Source organism: Choristoneura fumiferana, chromosome 21, assembly GCF_025370935.1.
Source record: "Choristoneura fumiferana chromosome 21, NRCan_CFum_1, whole genome shotgun sequence".
Taxonomy (NCBI): domain Eukaryota; kingdom Metazoa; phylum Arthropoda; class Insecta; order Lepidoptera; family Tortricidae; genus Choristoneura; species Choristoneura fumiferana.
Window position 1 is genome coordinate 8401624 of NC_133492.1, and position 17026 is coordinate 8418649.

A 17026-nucleotide genomic window follows, 5' to 3' on the forward strand; every position below is an offset into this window, starting at 1 on the left:
CAAGATAATTATTATTCTGAACTCGCTTATTAAACCTTAGCCCGCACTTAATTACGATGTTAGAATTAATTAATCAATTAAGTATAGGTATGAGTAGTGGTGGAATTATATGTACAAGTAAGTTAATTAATGATAATATAAATATAACTAGAATAAAAAGTTTTACTTTAGTATTTAGCATTTATTATACACAATTCGATACAAAATCAGGCAAATAGGTGACTCAGCCGAGTTGCTTGTTCAATGTTCTAATGTAAATAAACAACACTTTACTTGTCCATTAACGTTCAGACATAAGAATACATTTTTAATCACAAAAACATAAATGTTAACTGAACATTGATTTCTCAATTCAAAAGTTATCGTGTACGTGCTGTGTAATCTTGTGACGGGTCCTGAAAATAACCTTGTCCAATCAAACACGGGTTTGATTTATATTTTTAACCTACAGGGGCTGCTCCTATGTCCGCAAACACTCTCCCAGACCCGACGAGCGCGTTTGAGACGCGCGTTCACTGAAGCCACAGGAGACACAGTTACCTACGTTAGAACGGTGGGCTTCAAAATTTAATAACAATAATGCACCGCCAAGGCACCATCGGCTGTACAACTAAAGCAATAAGAAAAATAAAGAACACAACTAAACACCCAGCACTACTGTAGTTAAACATAAAACGAACCTAGGATGCATGACAATAGATACTAGCGATTAGACCCTTAGATTAAGACCAACCCTACACTTACCCCTGTCAGTTGTACAGTCGAAAATCAGCCGCTATCTATGGATTTATCACTAAAGTAATAATAATGTTAGCTGGCAAATGTGTCGTCCCAATCGCTTGGTCGAAGGACTATAGTTCCCCGGCATACCCCACTGAAAGCACTAAAATTACGTTTCATGAACATCAATCAAATAACCATTTAGCACTTGTACTGTTCGTCTTGTCCCTGGCTTAGCCCTAGTTCGGGCTTTTAAGAAACATCATTGTTATTGTACCCGTCAAACTATGTCCAGCGTCTTCTTCGAAACATTTTCACTGCTTTGGGAACCCATTACTTTATCAAGATGATACACAGCACCTACACAACCATTAGCCTGCTTACTATTCACATATCTATTTGGTGAATATTAGCGTGCACTTTAGATCGATGAGTAGATAGCACTGCAATGTTGCTTCGTAACGGTCTGGTCAGTACTAAGTCTGTTTTCTGTAGAGTTCCGTTTTTTTTTATATCATCAGGCTGCAAATTTTAGAGTAGTGTACGATAAGTTGGCGTCATAATATTATGTACTTTAGTCTTATTATTGTACAATATTTGCGTACAAGTGCGTGTAAATACTGTCTTTAAAATAAGTAACGGGTGAGTTTCTGTTAAAGAGAGAGAGAGAGAGAGACATTTATTTACACATATTAGATACACAGAAAAAACGTTAAGAAGTGAAGATAATATAATAATCGAATTGTTTGAAACACCGAATAGAAAAACAAAAAGAAATGGCATGTCAACGAGAGACGCTGATCAGGAATAAGTTTAACTGAAGATAGTTACGTCAATTTAGTTATCAAATTTTGATTTGATAATCATTCAGTAGTTCTGTAAGCGCGTATTTTAGCGTGTTATATCTAAATGCTTTTGCTTAGAGTTGTACAATGCAATATTTTAAAAACATTTATTGGGTGACAGCTATATTCTTCCAAGAGCACATTGTTTGTTATTTTCATTTAAATCTCGTACCTGTCCCTGTTTGTTGAGTCTATTATTCTATAGCGTTGATAATCACCAAAGATTTCAAAGTGTGTCGAGCATTTCCGGTGACACTGGTTGTGATAACTGTGATAAGTACAAATAAATTACATTTCCTCTCGTTTTTTCTATTCTGTGAGTTAAAATCAATATCTTGCCTCGCTTCCATTGTAATTGATAATATGATTAGTCTATTCTGAATGGCTCTGGCTCGCTTCATTACAATGGAACCCCACCCTTAACTTGTCAGAGACGCGTTAACAAGTAAACAAAGCGCCAGTTTTACTTCCTAATGGAGAATAAATTCTATTAAACTGTTTGAGAATTTTACATGTTTAATTGTATGTTACCGCGAAAGTTCTTGGAATTGTAAATTTGTACGAGCCAAGTATAAATCCATAACTCGGACGGAGATTTCATAGAACCACTAAATTAACAAAGGGACGTTAAACTTGATGCTACAATAATCCGTAATATATTACCCAATACATTACGAAATACTCATAACAATTTATTATGAGCCGCCTCTTTACATATACTATCAATAAATGTCTATAAATCAAATTCAATAAAATAATACAGTGGCTTTTCCCGTCGAAGTACATTGAGCCTAGAGCTTTTCCTATGCAAAGTAAGTTACCGTGATATTGGACATTATTCTGCATCAAAGCACCTCATCATTTATTATCGCACGTCATAAGAGACAAAGTGCTCCTCGCATCTGATGGTTGTGAGAACTGAGCACTTCATTTATTTCCTTCGCTTCAGGGGGTTTCGTGAAAAATCATTTTGTACATTCGTATAAGCCGTCTGAGGTTGTTTTGAATGATTTACGTACGAATGTGCTTTTAAATGTAATTAACTGAAGACAATTGAGTTGCGTCTGGCGGTGAGCCAGCCCGCTCTAATTAGATAAAAATTTGCTTCAGAATTGTTGTCTAATTCCCCCAATTGCACCAGAATAGCATTGTTTTTTGGCTAAGATTTTTTAAGGAGTTAATTTTTAGTGTTTTCGGGAATTTATTATATTATGTTTATAATATTTATTATAACAACTTTATTAGTCCCAACTCTTTTTGCGTGCCCGTTCTTTACTTAAGTACTTATTCAAGTCAAGACTTATTCCACGTAACGTACTTAAGCTTTTATAATCTTAAATCCATCTCGGTTACATAACCTTAAGATACGTAAATGATCCCTTAAATTAAAATTTTCTACCTTAATGACCAGCTTAGTCGTATTAAAAGACTGGCTTTTATGTTACTTACCGCTATAAGTAAATCTAATTATGCTTCATAAACTTTTGTAATCTACGCAATATCTCAGGCTGTTAACGATTTTACTCGATCGTATATTAGTAATGCATGGTATTTATCATATAATTAACATTGTTATTGGGATGAGATCCAAGTTGAGCAGTATACTCAACCCTTGGCCATTTGCCCACCGAGCGTCCTAAGGCGCGGTAGGTGGCTTGGCCTCGCAGTTATCCCCAAGGCAGCAATATTTTCCGGCCAATTTCAAACTAAGTGAAGCACTGTCTAATTTGTGAGACTAGGAAATGTTTTCGCATTGAATTGTTTAGCATTTTCGTCTAATGTAATGAATGAGATACCGCCCGGAATTTGTTTTAAAGGAATTCGGCTAGGAAATTGCAGAATTATTTAGACATCAGAAACTTTATTGGTTGGTGAAAGGAAACGATTCCCCAGTAAAATACGCGTTTATATTTAGACCCCAAATATCTTTCAATCTATACCACAACGTTTAATACAAATAAGTTCAGACAGCCCGTACTTAAAATGGGTGAGGTTAGAGTACCTACGCTTGAATGATTATCGCCCCAGAATGCACGACATTAATGCACACCCTGTTAATTCATGGCTTTATTTAATTTGTATACAAAACACGAATTGTAAGGGCATGCATTATTGTCGTAAAACGTTATTCAACCGAGGCCGAGGTGACAATTATTTAGCCGTACATTAACCGCAGCCCCGTACAGCCCTTACCTACACTTTCATGGCAATTTCCCAAGACCCAAGCAGCAATCTTTTGTAGCGGCCAATCCTAAAGCCACCGAGCATTGGGTTCAGAGGTCCATACACAGACCAAAAAACCATATCCGACTCTCCATATGAATTCTTTAGCATTGGCCAACCACGACCCGAATCTCGAATGCTTTAATCGCAAGTGCCACAAATCCGTAATTAATTGAAAATGCTCGCTTGCGATGCTTAATCCTGCATAATTTAAATATTTTAGTCGAGTAAGTTTGTTATGTTTTGCTTACACAACAAGACTGGTATTTTTTTGATGTGATAATTATATGTATCCGGAGCATTACGGGTATAACTACAATTAAGTTCTTTACGCGTTTTATTTTAGGTTAATAATAGTTAGCACCGTTATTTATTAAATTTAAGTCCTTGTTTGCTTACTTAATGATATGATTGTCACAGTTACAACATTAATTATTAGGAATTTAACGATAGCCATATTATTATTATCTCTAGTTATAAATAGAAGAAAATCACTAAAACAGTAGTCATCGGGAAAGTCTATGGTAAACCGGTGATCAGTCATTTATTGTGCCTCGTCGACTACTCCAACAAGAGGCCGATTAGGAGGTCACCTGTAGTACCAGATAAGTTGGAAGTAGGTAGGTACCTAGAAAATATAGAGGAAATGGGGCTGTTATTTATTAAATTGAATTGCTTTTATTAAATCCTTACCACAAATGCCACTGCAATCAAAATTTCGCCAAACGCTAATAGACTAGTGCAGAAAATGTATTGGTTAAATTTCACACCGCCGGCAATGTGGTTAGCAGTAAATAATGAAGATAGTTAAGTGACAATGCACAACAACGTTGTGTCAATATGCTGGGTTTTAGGATTTCGTAGCCAAGATAACAAATACTTATAGTTCAGCCATGTCCGTCTATCCATCTTCTGTCTGTCCGGTCAGCAGTTTTAGAGATATTGAACAGCTTTTGCCAGTTTTTTAACCCCGACGAAAAAGAGGTGTTTATAAGTTTGACCGCTATGTGTGTCTGTGTGTCTGTGTGTCAGTGTGTCTGTGTGTCTGTCTGTGGCACCGTAGCTCTTAAAACGGGTGGACCGATTTGAATGCGGTTTTTTTATTTGAAAGCTGGTTTTCTAGCGATGGATCTTAGACATGATTTATCAAAATCGGTTCAGCCGTTTCAAGATCATCAGATCTTTTGTTCGCTACGGTAGGAATCTTAGACGCATAATGGATATTTACTTTACTTTCAAACATATTTGGGACCTAAAATTTGAAACACCCATGTATGCTATATAGCTATGCAAGATTATGGAATTCTCGGCCTGATGCTGCAGCCAGGATATCCAGAACACTAGTAGGTACACTCTTAATAAAACTATAGCAGATATATCGTGTTTGGGTTCGTTTTGATCAGTATTTGATTCTACAAACAATGCAATGGTGGCAACAGGATGAGCTGATGCTGCAGCCAGAATATCCAGCACAATAGTACACTCTATAAAAAATAATAGCACATATGTCGTGTTTGGATTAGTTTTGATCAGTAATTGATTCTACATACAATGCAGTGGTGGCAACACGACGAGCTGATGCTACAGCCAGGATATCCAGCACACCAGTATACTCTTGAAAAAATAATAGCAGATATGTCGTGTTTGGATTCGTTTTGATCAGTAATTGATTCTACATACAATGCAGTGGTGGCAACACGACGAGCTGATGCTGAAGCCAGGATATCCAGGACACCAGTATACTCTTGAAAAAATAATAGCAGATATGTCGTGTTTGATTCCTTTTGATCAGTATTTGATTCTACATACAATGCAATGGTGGCAACAAGATGAGCTGATGCTGCAGCCAGGATATCCAACACACTAGTACCTACAGTTTAAAAAAATATATATCAAAGTTTAAAGAACATGAAATAAAAACTTAAATTTAAAATTTAAAAAACCCCGACTTAAAAAACACCAGCAAAAATAAAAATAAAACGCCCGAAAAAAACGCTGCTTGAAAAGACAATTAAAAAGTAAAAAATAATTATGCGCTACCTAGCTGTTACCCGCGACTTCATCTGCGAAGAATTCGTTTATCTGTATCCTGCGGGGACTATGCTGATTTCCCGCAAAATTAGCCTAAGTTAATTTAGTATAAAATATCTAGTAATATTTTTTTATCTAAGCGTTGTCGGTGTCGGGGGACCGCTAAGGTTAATACTTTAAAAAATACAACATATTTAGTTTCATGTTAACCTTAGCGGTCCCCCGACACCGACGACGCTTAGATAAAAAAAAATATTACTAGATACTTTATACTAAATTAAATTATTCACATTCACAACAAGGTTGTCTGGGGTTTTCTGAACCAGTGGTAAATTCGAACTTCATCTTTGGTTATATAATTTAAATTTATAAAGCTATTTGACATCGACTTTACTAAAGTAAACCTACTAAAAGAAAAGTAGGTACAATAGACATTGGGTATCTAAGACTGAGTTACATCAAGTTACTTGTACATAGTATAGCTGATATCAAATCAGCTTTCAAATAATCAAAAATCAAATCAAGTCAAACTTTGGGGTGCAAAAATTACTCAACTGTAGTTTAAACAGTTGGTTAGACATTAGTTCTGTTATGGAGTGAATCGGTGCAACTCATCTCATGTTAAGAAATTTGCTGGATGATTACAAAACCTCTAAGTCCAATAAATGCTTAACTTCTGGCGCAGGTTGCGTACCCAATGTTCTAGTATGGTTCCCGGGGGCATGGCTCTGAAGTAACGCTCCTTAAATTATAATTTATGTCAGATTTGAGACGAGCTCATAACGTTTTAATGCGCCTTCTGAGTTGTTACTAGGGCAGTCAAGCAGGGCATTTATTAACATCGTTGAATAAGACAAGCAAGAAGTAGATAAGTAATGATGCAGGTGGTAGGACCTTGTGCAAGATCCGCCCGGATTGCTACCACCATCTTGCTCGCTAATCCTGCCGTGAAGCAGCAGTGCTTGCACTGTTGTGTTTCGGCGTGGAGAGTAAGACAGCCGGTGAAATTACTGGCACTTGAGGTATCCCATCTTAGGGTTCTAGGTTCTAGGTTGGCAACGCATCTGCAATATCCCTGGTGTTGCAGATGTTTATGGGCGGTGGTGATCTCTTACCATCAGTAGACCCACTAGCTCGTTTTCCATCCAGCCGAATAAAATATATATATATAATATGCATTGACCTTATAACAACTTCTCTGTCTAAGGAGTCATAGGAATACAGGGTGGAACCTAACGATGATCCTTAAACGTGATAGTGTTGTTTAAACTGAACAACTTTCTCCAAAGAACATAGGTCGAAAAACGATTTTTTTTCCGCCTTTTCATAGTAAGTCGGTCAGCTAACCAATACATTTTGTATGGGAGTCTGAATTTTTTTTTTCGTTTTTCGACCTATGTTCCTTGGAGAAAGTTGTTCAGTTTAAGCAACACATCACCTGTTAAGTAAGAGATCATCGTTAGGTTCCACCCTGTATGATTTATACAAATATTTAAGAGTCCTATGTGACGCGTTTTGATGCCTCACTTTTAGTAGCATGAACTTTAGAAAAAAAACCTTACTTACCTAAAATTAACCGCGGGCGTGGGATTTAGGTATAACTGTAACTTGTTCTCAACATACCAGATAATACTCGGCTCTTGAGCGGTTTGTTTATTTTCTTTTAATATTACAGTCGTAGTCACGATTTTCATTATAACATCCCTTTATCAGGTATTCAATGATCACCCCGCTAAAGCGTGAGCACCTTATTAATATGCGTATAGCCATTCCCACTTAATACTCAACCAGAATTCTGAAATCGCTGGTCATCTGCGTTGATTATGGCATGGTTCCAATTCGCTACAATGGCTGCCCATATAGTACGTTGTCATATAAATTATTGTGCTTCGGATGCTGCCATGCCGCACAATACGTTCCATTACATTGAGCTAATGCGGCGTGATCAGAAACCGATATGAGGATCTATTTAATGCGCTTTGTTTACTAGCTAATTAGTACTATCAGATGTTTATTATATTGTTGACCCATTGAGAAAAGACATACACGTAATTTTTTTATTAAGTTTTTATTTTGAAACACTTAATGATGATTATTATTATTATTATTGATTAGATTCGATTATAAATTTTGCATGCCAATGTATGGTGAATTGTGTTGATCTACACTGATTTTCTGTAACATCATTTGTACCATAATTCGAGCAAATAAAACTTTGAACTTTTGAACTTTGAACTTTAAAAACTGGGCTGATTTTATTACTTCCATTTATATTACCTACGGCATAAAGGTGATTTCAAGTCCTGTTCTTTGATGCTAATACTTGCATACAAGAAATTGCAGAAGCCACGCAAGAGTTGAATTTATGGTGATTGGCATAATGCAAGAACATAAGATAATAACTTTTTTCCATCGAAACTGAAAAATATGCATTTGGTAAAGTAAATTTGTACTCAAAGTAAACATACTCGTAACCCTATGGTAATACGAGGCTAACCACAGCTTCAGCTCAACGGCTGCGGCAGTTTCTGCTTTGCATAAACACTTTCTTATTGGCAGCTTGCAGCTTCTGCAAGTTCATGAACATTGGACATTGCATGCAGATGTTTTGTAATCTAACTAACATGGAAACTGTAGGTCTAGTTTTGATAGGAATGTTACGAGTATCTAGTACTGTACCGTGTGTTCGGTCAGCTTCAGATCAAAAAAATCTGCAAAATTCACAAAAAAAGTGCTGTTGCGTGTTTACTTAAATACTACTAATGTCCACATAGACCGCGTGTCATACGAACTACATGTCATTTGACAATTTTGACGCTTGTGGTTTCGGTGCCGTGCCGCAACATAGTCATTCATACGTTGCGGCATTGCGCATGATTTGGTTCCGTTCTACGGAGGACGATAGCAAGCTACGCACAAACGTCAAATGACGATGTAGTGTGCGATGTCCGGTTTATTACGTGAACAGTAGGTTCAACCTTTTTTTGGTTCCGGAGCCAAAATGGCAAAAACGGAACCCTTATAGTTTCGCTATGTCTGTCTGTCTGTCCGTCCGTCCGCGGCTTTGCTCAGGGACTATCAATGCTAGAAAGCTGTAATTTTGCAGCTGTAATTTTACATAATTATGTAAACTATGCCGACAAAATCATAGTGTGGGGTACCGTTGGATAGATCTTTTAAAACCATTAGGGGTTTGCTAAAACGATTCATTTGCGAAATATTCATCTTTAAAGTGAAAATTTTCATTAAAATCGAGTGTCCCCCCACCTCTAAAATCTAAACCGGCGGGTGGAAAAATTTTAAAAAATTCAGGATGGTAGTAAAGTATACCAAACTTTCAAGGAAAACTATAACGGCTAAGTTTGCTTGAGAATTATTAGTAGTTTATGAGTAAATAGCATCCTAAGGTATAAAATATACCTAAACTTGGAAGATTCCGTAAAAAATACGAAATCCTAAGAAAAATATTAAGTACTTAATTTTTTCGTTATGGCTACGGAACCCTATTTTGGGCGTGTCCGACATGCTCTAGGCCGGTTTTTTTTTGAGATTCGATTTCTAGTATTCGAACATGGCGAATGTAGACAATCTAATTTTGCTATTTCTGTTTCTTTGGCTAGTTGAAGTATAATTTTGATAGTGCTTCATGCGGCGATTAACCTTAACAGTGAACAGTGATCACAAAATTCTATATTGCTCTCGTGTCTGACAATTTTTTAATGCGCAAGTTGTCTCCACGTGGTTTCTGGAATTTTACTATCAAGTTGCAAAAACTACAATCACCGTACAACGTCCCTCTCAAAGAGAGTTTACTTTGACACTGGCGAAATTGTCCTATTAATTAGGACAGAAAAGCCATATTTTAAAAGAGAAGAAGAAGGTTTTACCTTCAAAAACACATAGAACTTCTTTGATTAGGTACCTACTGTACTTGTGTTGCCATTAAATCTACATCATTGTGTAATGCCACTAATATTATAAATGCGAAAGTTTGTAAGTCTGTTTGTTTCCTCATCTGATCACGTCTAAACCGCGGAACCGATTTTGATGAACTTCAGTATTCAGATAGTTTGAGTCCCGGAGAAGGAAATAGGATAGTTTTTATCCCGAAAAATCGCATAGTTCCCTCGGGATAGCGATAAACAAATTCTACATGGACGGAGTCGCAGCTAAGAGCTAGTGTATACTAAATTTTAAATTAATTTGACTACTGAAAACTGGTTAAGTTCGGGCTTGTAAAATTGGACCTTAACATAGAATGCAAAATCAAAACAAAAGCTTGTAAATAAGGATTATTTCAATCTTTAAGGTAAAGCATCTGTGAAAACTGTAGCACGTTGTTTAAACTCCATTGACATGCTATGTGGGTAATTATGATAATGAAGTACTTCTAGTTGCAGAAACTTCTATAAAGATGCAATTATGGAACGATATCAAAAGCTGTTTGTATGTTTAAAGATCAAGGAGAATATAAACCTTCAATTAGAAAAGCTGGAACACGTTATTATCATACAAGTATGTAATATTGAAAATGACTAGTAATAGCGAATATGCACGGAACACAAATTGTCCCTTTTGAATAACTTAACGTGCTAAAGACAGGAAAATAAAAAGAATGACAACGAAATAAAAAAAAAACATGAATATATCTTAAAGTGTCGAATGCAGTATTTGCATAACCATCTCTTTCGAGTAAAATTAAAATGAAGTATGGACCTTTTATGGTTGTCGTTTCATTATGTTGTCATTGTACAACATTCTTGATTTCTCTTTATAATTAACAATTAAAAATGTCCTTAAATTCGTTTTTTTATTATATAAAAAAATGTTACAAATCTAATTTTTGCCAGCAATGCAAAAATGCTAGCATATTTCTCACTAAAAGGATACCAGATTTTAATCATTCACGGTTAATTACATTACACACGAGATGTACACACAAATCGTGATTACTCTATAATATAATTAGCTTCCGATATTTCATCGCAGTTGTAATATATCGTGACCACGTTTGTACATTACATTACCCAACGACGATGATGAAGATGATCGACCTATCATTCAAACTGTCAAAACCCCTGTGGGGTGCAACTGGCCGCTTGCAGAAGAACAAAATTCAAAATTTCAAATTATTTATGCTTGGTTGGATAGGTATTTAACTAAATGTAAACAAAACAACGTCAATTGGTATCTTAAATATTGAAATTCCTCCATTAAACTATCTAATTTTTTTACATTTCTGTATTGAAATACACCAGTCTAGTGTAGTGTATTACAATGATAGATAAGTAAAATCTTTAAAATCCTTGAATGTACCAAATCTGGCAGCTGAAGTTTGTTTACATTTAGTTAATTACCTAAACGTTTCAAGTATAATTTTTTCTTTTGTTTTTAATTCGCCCTGTAATTCGCTCTACTATTTGCTAAGGCGTAAGTCGTGGTTCAAACCTCTGTGGTTTGCACCTGGCCGTTTAAAGAAGAACAAAATTCAGAATTCCAAATAGTGATTCTCTTTTGTTTTTACCTGTCATTTGCATACACCTCTGGCAAGACGTAAGCCAAAATTTGGTTTCTTTTGGAAGTAAATAATATTTACTCGGTGATAACTTAGAAAAGCTTAGATGGGTGTTTTAACCAGACATTAAAGCAAGATACTCAATTCCAACCCTTCGTTTCTTGTTTCATTATTCTTTTCTACTCTAACATCGAGCCGCTCTGCTGCCTCGGAGCAAATTGCCGCGAAGACTGAAACCCTGTTGGATGCTCAAAGGCTCCCTTACACCTGTCCTGTTTCCCTACCTATCCAAAAGTCTCAGGTCAGTGTTTTTTACTTATATTTAAGAGCAGTGCTGACTGAATCAATTTGTATTTGACGTATTTTCATTCGAGTCTCCAACCAGCTAACTAGTTACAAACTTGCATACAAAACCGTAAAATATTGGCTTTTAATCTAACTACTTATTTAATAACGAACTGGCTCATAAAGGAGCATTTTTACCATTGACAATATACTTAGCTCACGCAGTGTTCTCTTGATTGCTTACCCAAATAGCTCATTGAAAAGCAGTAATAAAAATTTCATGAACGCAGTCATTACAGAACCAAGTCGTTAAAAAAAAGGCCAAACAAGAGCTATGTTACGTTGAGTATACCGCACTTGACTTTTAGGGTTCCATACTCGAAATGTGATAAACGGAACACTATTTACTGACGCTACGCTCTCCGTTTTTTGTCACAAGGCTGTATCTCAAGAACCGTAGTAGATAACTGAACATAATGCATAATATATATTTTCTCAAACATGCTCGGAAATGTATGCGTTAATGTCACGAAATGGAGACATGAAGTTTCTCATTTATGGCTCCCTACCACCTCCCTACATAACTTCTTGGCCTAGGCCATGAAGTATGTATGAAAATCCATTATTGTCCGCTGCTCTAACTTTTTAAATTTGCTTACTAACATTAAACTGACAAAGGAAAAATTACGAACAGCCAACCACCACTACTCTGTAAGCATTTGCGTGCGATACTGCGATGCGATGCGATGCGATGTGATGCGATGGATGGATGGATGGATGGATGGATGGGACGGACGGACGGACGGATGGAAGGACGGACGGACGGACGGACGGACTGATGGATGGACGGACGGACGGACGGACTGATGGATGGATGGATGGACGGACGGACGGACGGACGAACGGATGGATGGATGGAAGGACGACGGACGACGGACGGACGGACGGATGGATGGATGGGACGGACGGACGGACGGATGGATGGATGGAAGGACGGACGGACGGACGGACGACGGACGGATGGATGGATGGATGGATGGAAGGACGGACGGACGGACGGATGGATGGATGGGACGGACGGACGGACGGATGGATGGATGGAGGACGGACGGACGGACGGACTGATGGATGGATGGATGGACGGACGGACGGACGAACGGATGGATGGATGGAAGGACGGACGGACGGACGGACGGACGGATGGATGGAAGGAAGGACGGACGGACGGACGGACGGATGGATGAATGGATGGATGGATGGATGGATGGAAGGACGGACGGACGGACGGACGGACGGATGGATGGATGGATGGAAGGACGGAAGGACGGACGGACGGATGGATGGATGGATGGACGGACGGACGGACGAACGGATGGATGGATGGAAGGACGGACGGACGGACGGACGGACGGATGGATGGAAGGAAGGACGGACGGACGGACGGACGGATGGATGAATGGATGGATGGATGGATGGATGGAAGGACGGACGGACGGACGGACGGATGGATGGATGGATGGAAGGACGGACGGACGGACGGACTGATGGATGGATGGATGGACGGACGGACGGACGGACGAACGGATGGATGGATGGAAGGACGGACGGACGGACGGACGGACGGACGGATGGATGGATGGGACGGACGGACGGACGGATGGATGGATGGAAGGACGGACGGACGGACGGACGGACGGACGGATGGATGGATGGATGGATGGAAGGACGGACGGACGACGGATGGATGGATGGGACGGACGGACGGACGGATGGATGGATGGAAGGACGGACGGACGGACGGACTGATGGATGGATGGATGGACGGACGGACGGACGAACGGATGGATGGATGGAAGGACGGACGGACGGACGGACGGACGGATGGATGGAAGGAAGGACGGACGGACGGACGGACGGATGGATGAATGGATGGATGGATGGATGGATGGAAGGACGGACGGACGGACGGACGGACGGACGGATGGATGGATGGATGGAAGGACGGACGGACGGACGGACTGATGGATGGATGGATGGACGGACGGACGGACGAACGGATGGATGGATGGAAGGACGGACGGACGGACGGACGGACGGACGGACGGATGGATGGAAGGAAGGACGGACGGACGGACGGACGGATGGATGAATGGATGGATGGATGGATGGATGGAAGGACGGACGGACGGACGGACGGATGGATGGATGGATGAAGGACGGACGACGGACGGACGGATGGATGGATGGAAGGACGGACGGACGGACGGACGGATGGATGAATGGATGGATGGATGGATGGATGTAAGGACGGACGACGGACGGACGGATGGATGGATGGATGGAAGGACGGACGGACGGACGGACGGACAGATGGATGGATGGATGGAAGGACGGACGGAACGGACAAACGATGGATGGATAGATGGAAGGACGGAACGGACGGACGGATGGATGGACGGATGGAAGGACGGACGGACGGACGGACGGACGGATGGATGGACGGATGGAAGGACGGACGGACGGACGGACGGACGGACGGATGGATGGATGGATGGATGGAAGGAAGGACGGACGGACGGACGGACGGAAGAAGGACGGTCGACGACGGACGGACGGATGGATGGATGGATGGATGGATGAATTAAATATTTCCTCACATTGTTTGAGAAAAGCACTATACAAACCTCGGCCAGAACAGGGATTGCTGGACTCCTTTTAGCCGGCCTCGTCTACGACTCGGCCGTCTACCCCAAACTCGTCCATCAATCCCTTACTTCATGGCCTCTGCAGTAATGTACTATTTTAGCCGCTACAGTAACTTATGATGAAAATATAATATTTTCATTACAGTTAAAAAACCTATGCGCTAGAATTTAAATTCAAATATAGGTTGTAAAATTCTACGGTGGGTAGGTACACTGTCTCTTAAAAACGTTCCGAAATATTTCAACTATAGTCAATGTTCAAAGTGTACAGCGTTGAAGAGGTGAATTTAGGGGTCTTGAATCGAAGGTTCCGACAAAAACCTATAGAGGGCAGTAAAACTAATCCAAACATTTGTTAAACTATTCCGGATACATTTATTATACGTACATAATATTTTTGCTGTCGATCAAGTATAGTTATGAGTCCAACTGGTACACTTAGCCGGTTTTTTTTTAATGAAACGGCTCGTGGTCTTATATATTGGTAAATTGTTAAATTGTCAAAGCGAATTATAAATAAAATAAAATAAAATGTACTAGCTTGTAAGATTTTTTTAACACAGAATAGATATTTTCCGCGAAGCTTCGTGTGAAATATTATATCCCAAGCTCTGCGTTCCAAAGCTTGAACGGATTTTATCCGACCGGATTTTAGTCGATTCAGCTACCCCTTTTAGCGTGGTGTACAATTTCCATCGTTTGCAGTGTGCTTTATGCTAACTCGGGATTCTATTTAAAAAAAGCGGCCAAGTGGGAGTTGCACTTGTGCACTAGGGATTCCATACAAATCGCTCATCCAGTAAAAATATTTACAAGAAAACATGTTTACGATTTTAAATTTACGGTTTGATATTTTTAAATCACTTGCTTGTGTAGTCGTCACAGGGAATTGTGTTGATATTCTGTTGGATGAGCGAAATTTGTACGTATCTATGAATATCCAGTGCTTCTCTCCTAACTTCTTCTTCTTCTTCTTCGTCGTTTCAATCTTGACAGAGTGGTCGTGGTCATCATTTTCTCGGTGCTGGTAGCAAGCTTAACACCTCCACGCCACCTCCACTCATACGCCTCCATTCCTCCCTGACAGCCGCCTTCCTTATGCTTGCGTGTAGTGGTCCTTCTATTGCTGCTTTGACCTGGTCTGTCCATTTCATAGGCGATCTACCTCGTGGCCTAGTGCCTTCGACTTTCCCCTGGATCACAAGTAGCTCCATAGCTGCGTCTCCTTTACGACATATGTGTCCGAAAAAAGTAAGGATGCGAGACTGCACTATGGACGATAGACATGTGTCATGGAGATATGTCTCTCCTAACAGACAGACAGAAATAAAAAAAGTATATATTTGCACCTTTCTTATTGGTTGTATTATAAGAGGTGCCTTGGAAATTACGCAAATCCTGGAATTTCAACACACTGCCAAATCTCATGGTTTACGCGTGCGTAAATCCTTAAACTCTTTTTAATGAAGTTGAGCTGAACATACAGAAATGATAGCAATCGGAAACACATATTAATACAGATGAAACGATGTATATAACTTTGAGTAGATTTATAAAGGGGGTCTATATTGACTCTCATAACGTTAAACTTTCGATTTGGTTTATCCATACCGTTGTTTGTCATAATCGTTGCTCGTCATATTATCTTTGGTCATAATTTAAATAGACATAATTTTCTTTCGCCCCATTTCATTAGTCATGACTATTGAATTTCGTACCGTTATTGGTCATAACATTTAATGTGGTGATTGTATCAAAAGGTAGACATTCAAAAGGAATATTATTATTTGACATAACGCATTTCTGTCAGCTGGTACTTTTTGTAAGGGGTCACAGTCCTAACGTAACCTAACCTGCTTTTTTGTCAGCTGGTACTTTTAAAAAGGAGTCACAGTTCTAATTTTCTAATGTTTTAATGTGACATGTATTATTTCTGAATTTTAAAATTATTCCTTTAAAATATTAGAGAGTAAAATGGTATGAATAATAATAATAGTAAATATAAAAATATTTATGAAAAATAAACGGTTTATTTTGTTTTGTATGGCATGCAACATTATTCTACTTAATCATAATATTTATTTCGCGTTATAGGTATCCTTCGACCCCCATAATTTTATTGTTTCAATTTTCGTTAGTCATAACTTGGTACCTATGTTATTTTTGGTTTGGTTGTTAGGTAACAACGATTATGACTATTGATTATTATGACCAAAAATAACATAGGTACCAAGTTATGACTAACGAAAATCGAAACAATAAAATTATGGGTGTCGAAGGGATCCCTTATAAAGGTCATACTTTAGATATCATATCGAATTGTTTATTTATTCCCAATAACTGCTGTTGCGTAACTACTATTTCCGCAGTCAAAATGTAATCTAAAATGAGCAATTAATTGATAGATCTCTATTTGATCCTTCGTTTATTTAGATTAGTTTCCATCAAATGCGTGGGTCTTTATTCTAAATATTGTACCAGGCTTACATTGTATGAGTCTAACAATATCAGGGGATTCCACCACGTTAAATCTTGACACAACGCTGTATACGAGCCGCTGCAAACAACATGGTGCCTCTTGCACGTTCTTGCGACACAAGGTCCTTATACAGTATGTTAGCAGCTATAGGTAACAATAGCTGTAGTAGCATCTGGAGTAAAATATCGGTTACATTTGAATATCAAAAATTAAAATACCTACG

The 17026-nt window shown here is 38.9% G+C and overlaps 1 protein-coding gene across 12 annotated transcripts in view; it reads left to right on the forward strand.

Moving 5' to 3' along the window:
* The window catches only part of SK (small conductance calcium-activated potassium channel), a 240618-nt gene that overhangs the window by 97746 nt on the left and 125846 nt on the right, over nucleotides 1–17026 (forward strand). For 7 of the 12 annotated variants that reach the window (XM_074104326.1, XM_074104329.1, XM_074104325.1 and 4 more), the window contains exon 3: nucleotides 452–553. The exons of the other annotated variants lie outside the window; for them this stretch is intronic. In XM_074104326.1, the coding sequence (XP_073960427.1) occupies nucleotides 452–553 (102 nt within the window). The remainder of the gene's footprint in view (nucleotides 1–451; nucleotides 554–17026) is intronic. 12 annotated transcript variants of the gene reach the window in all.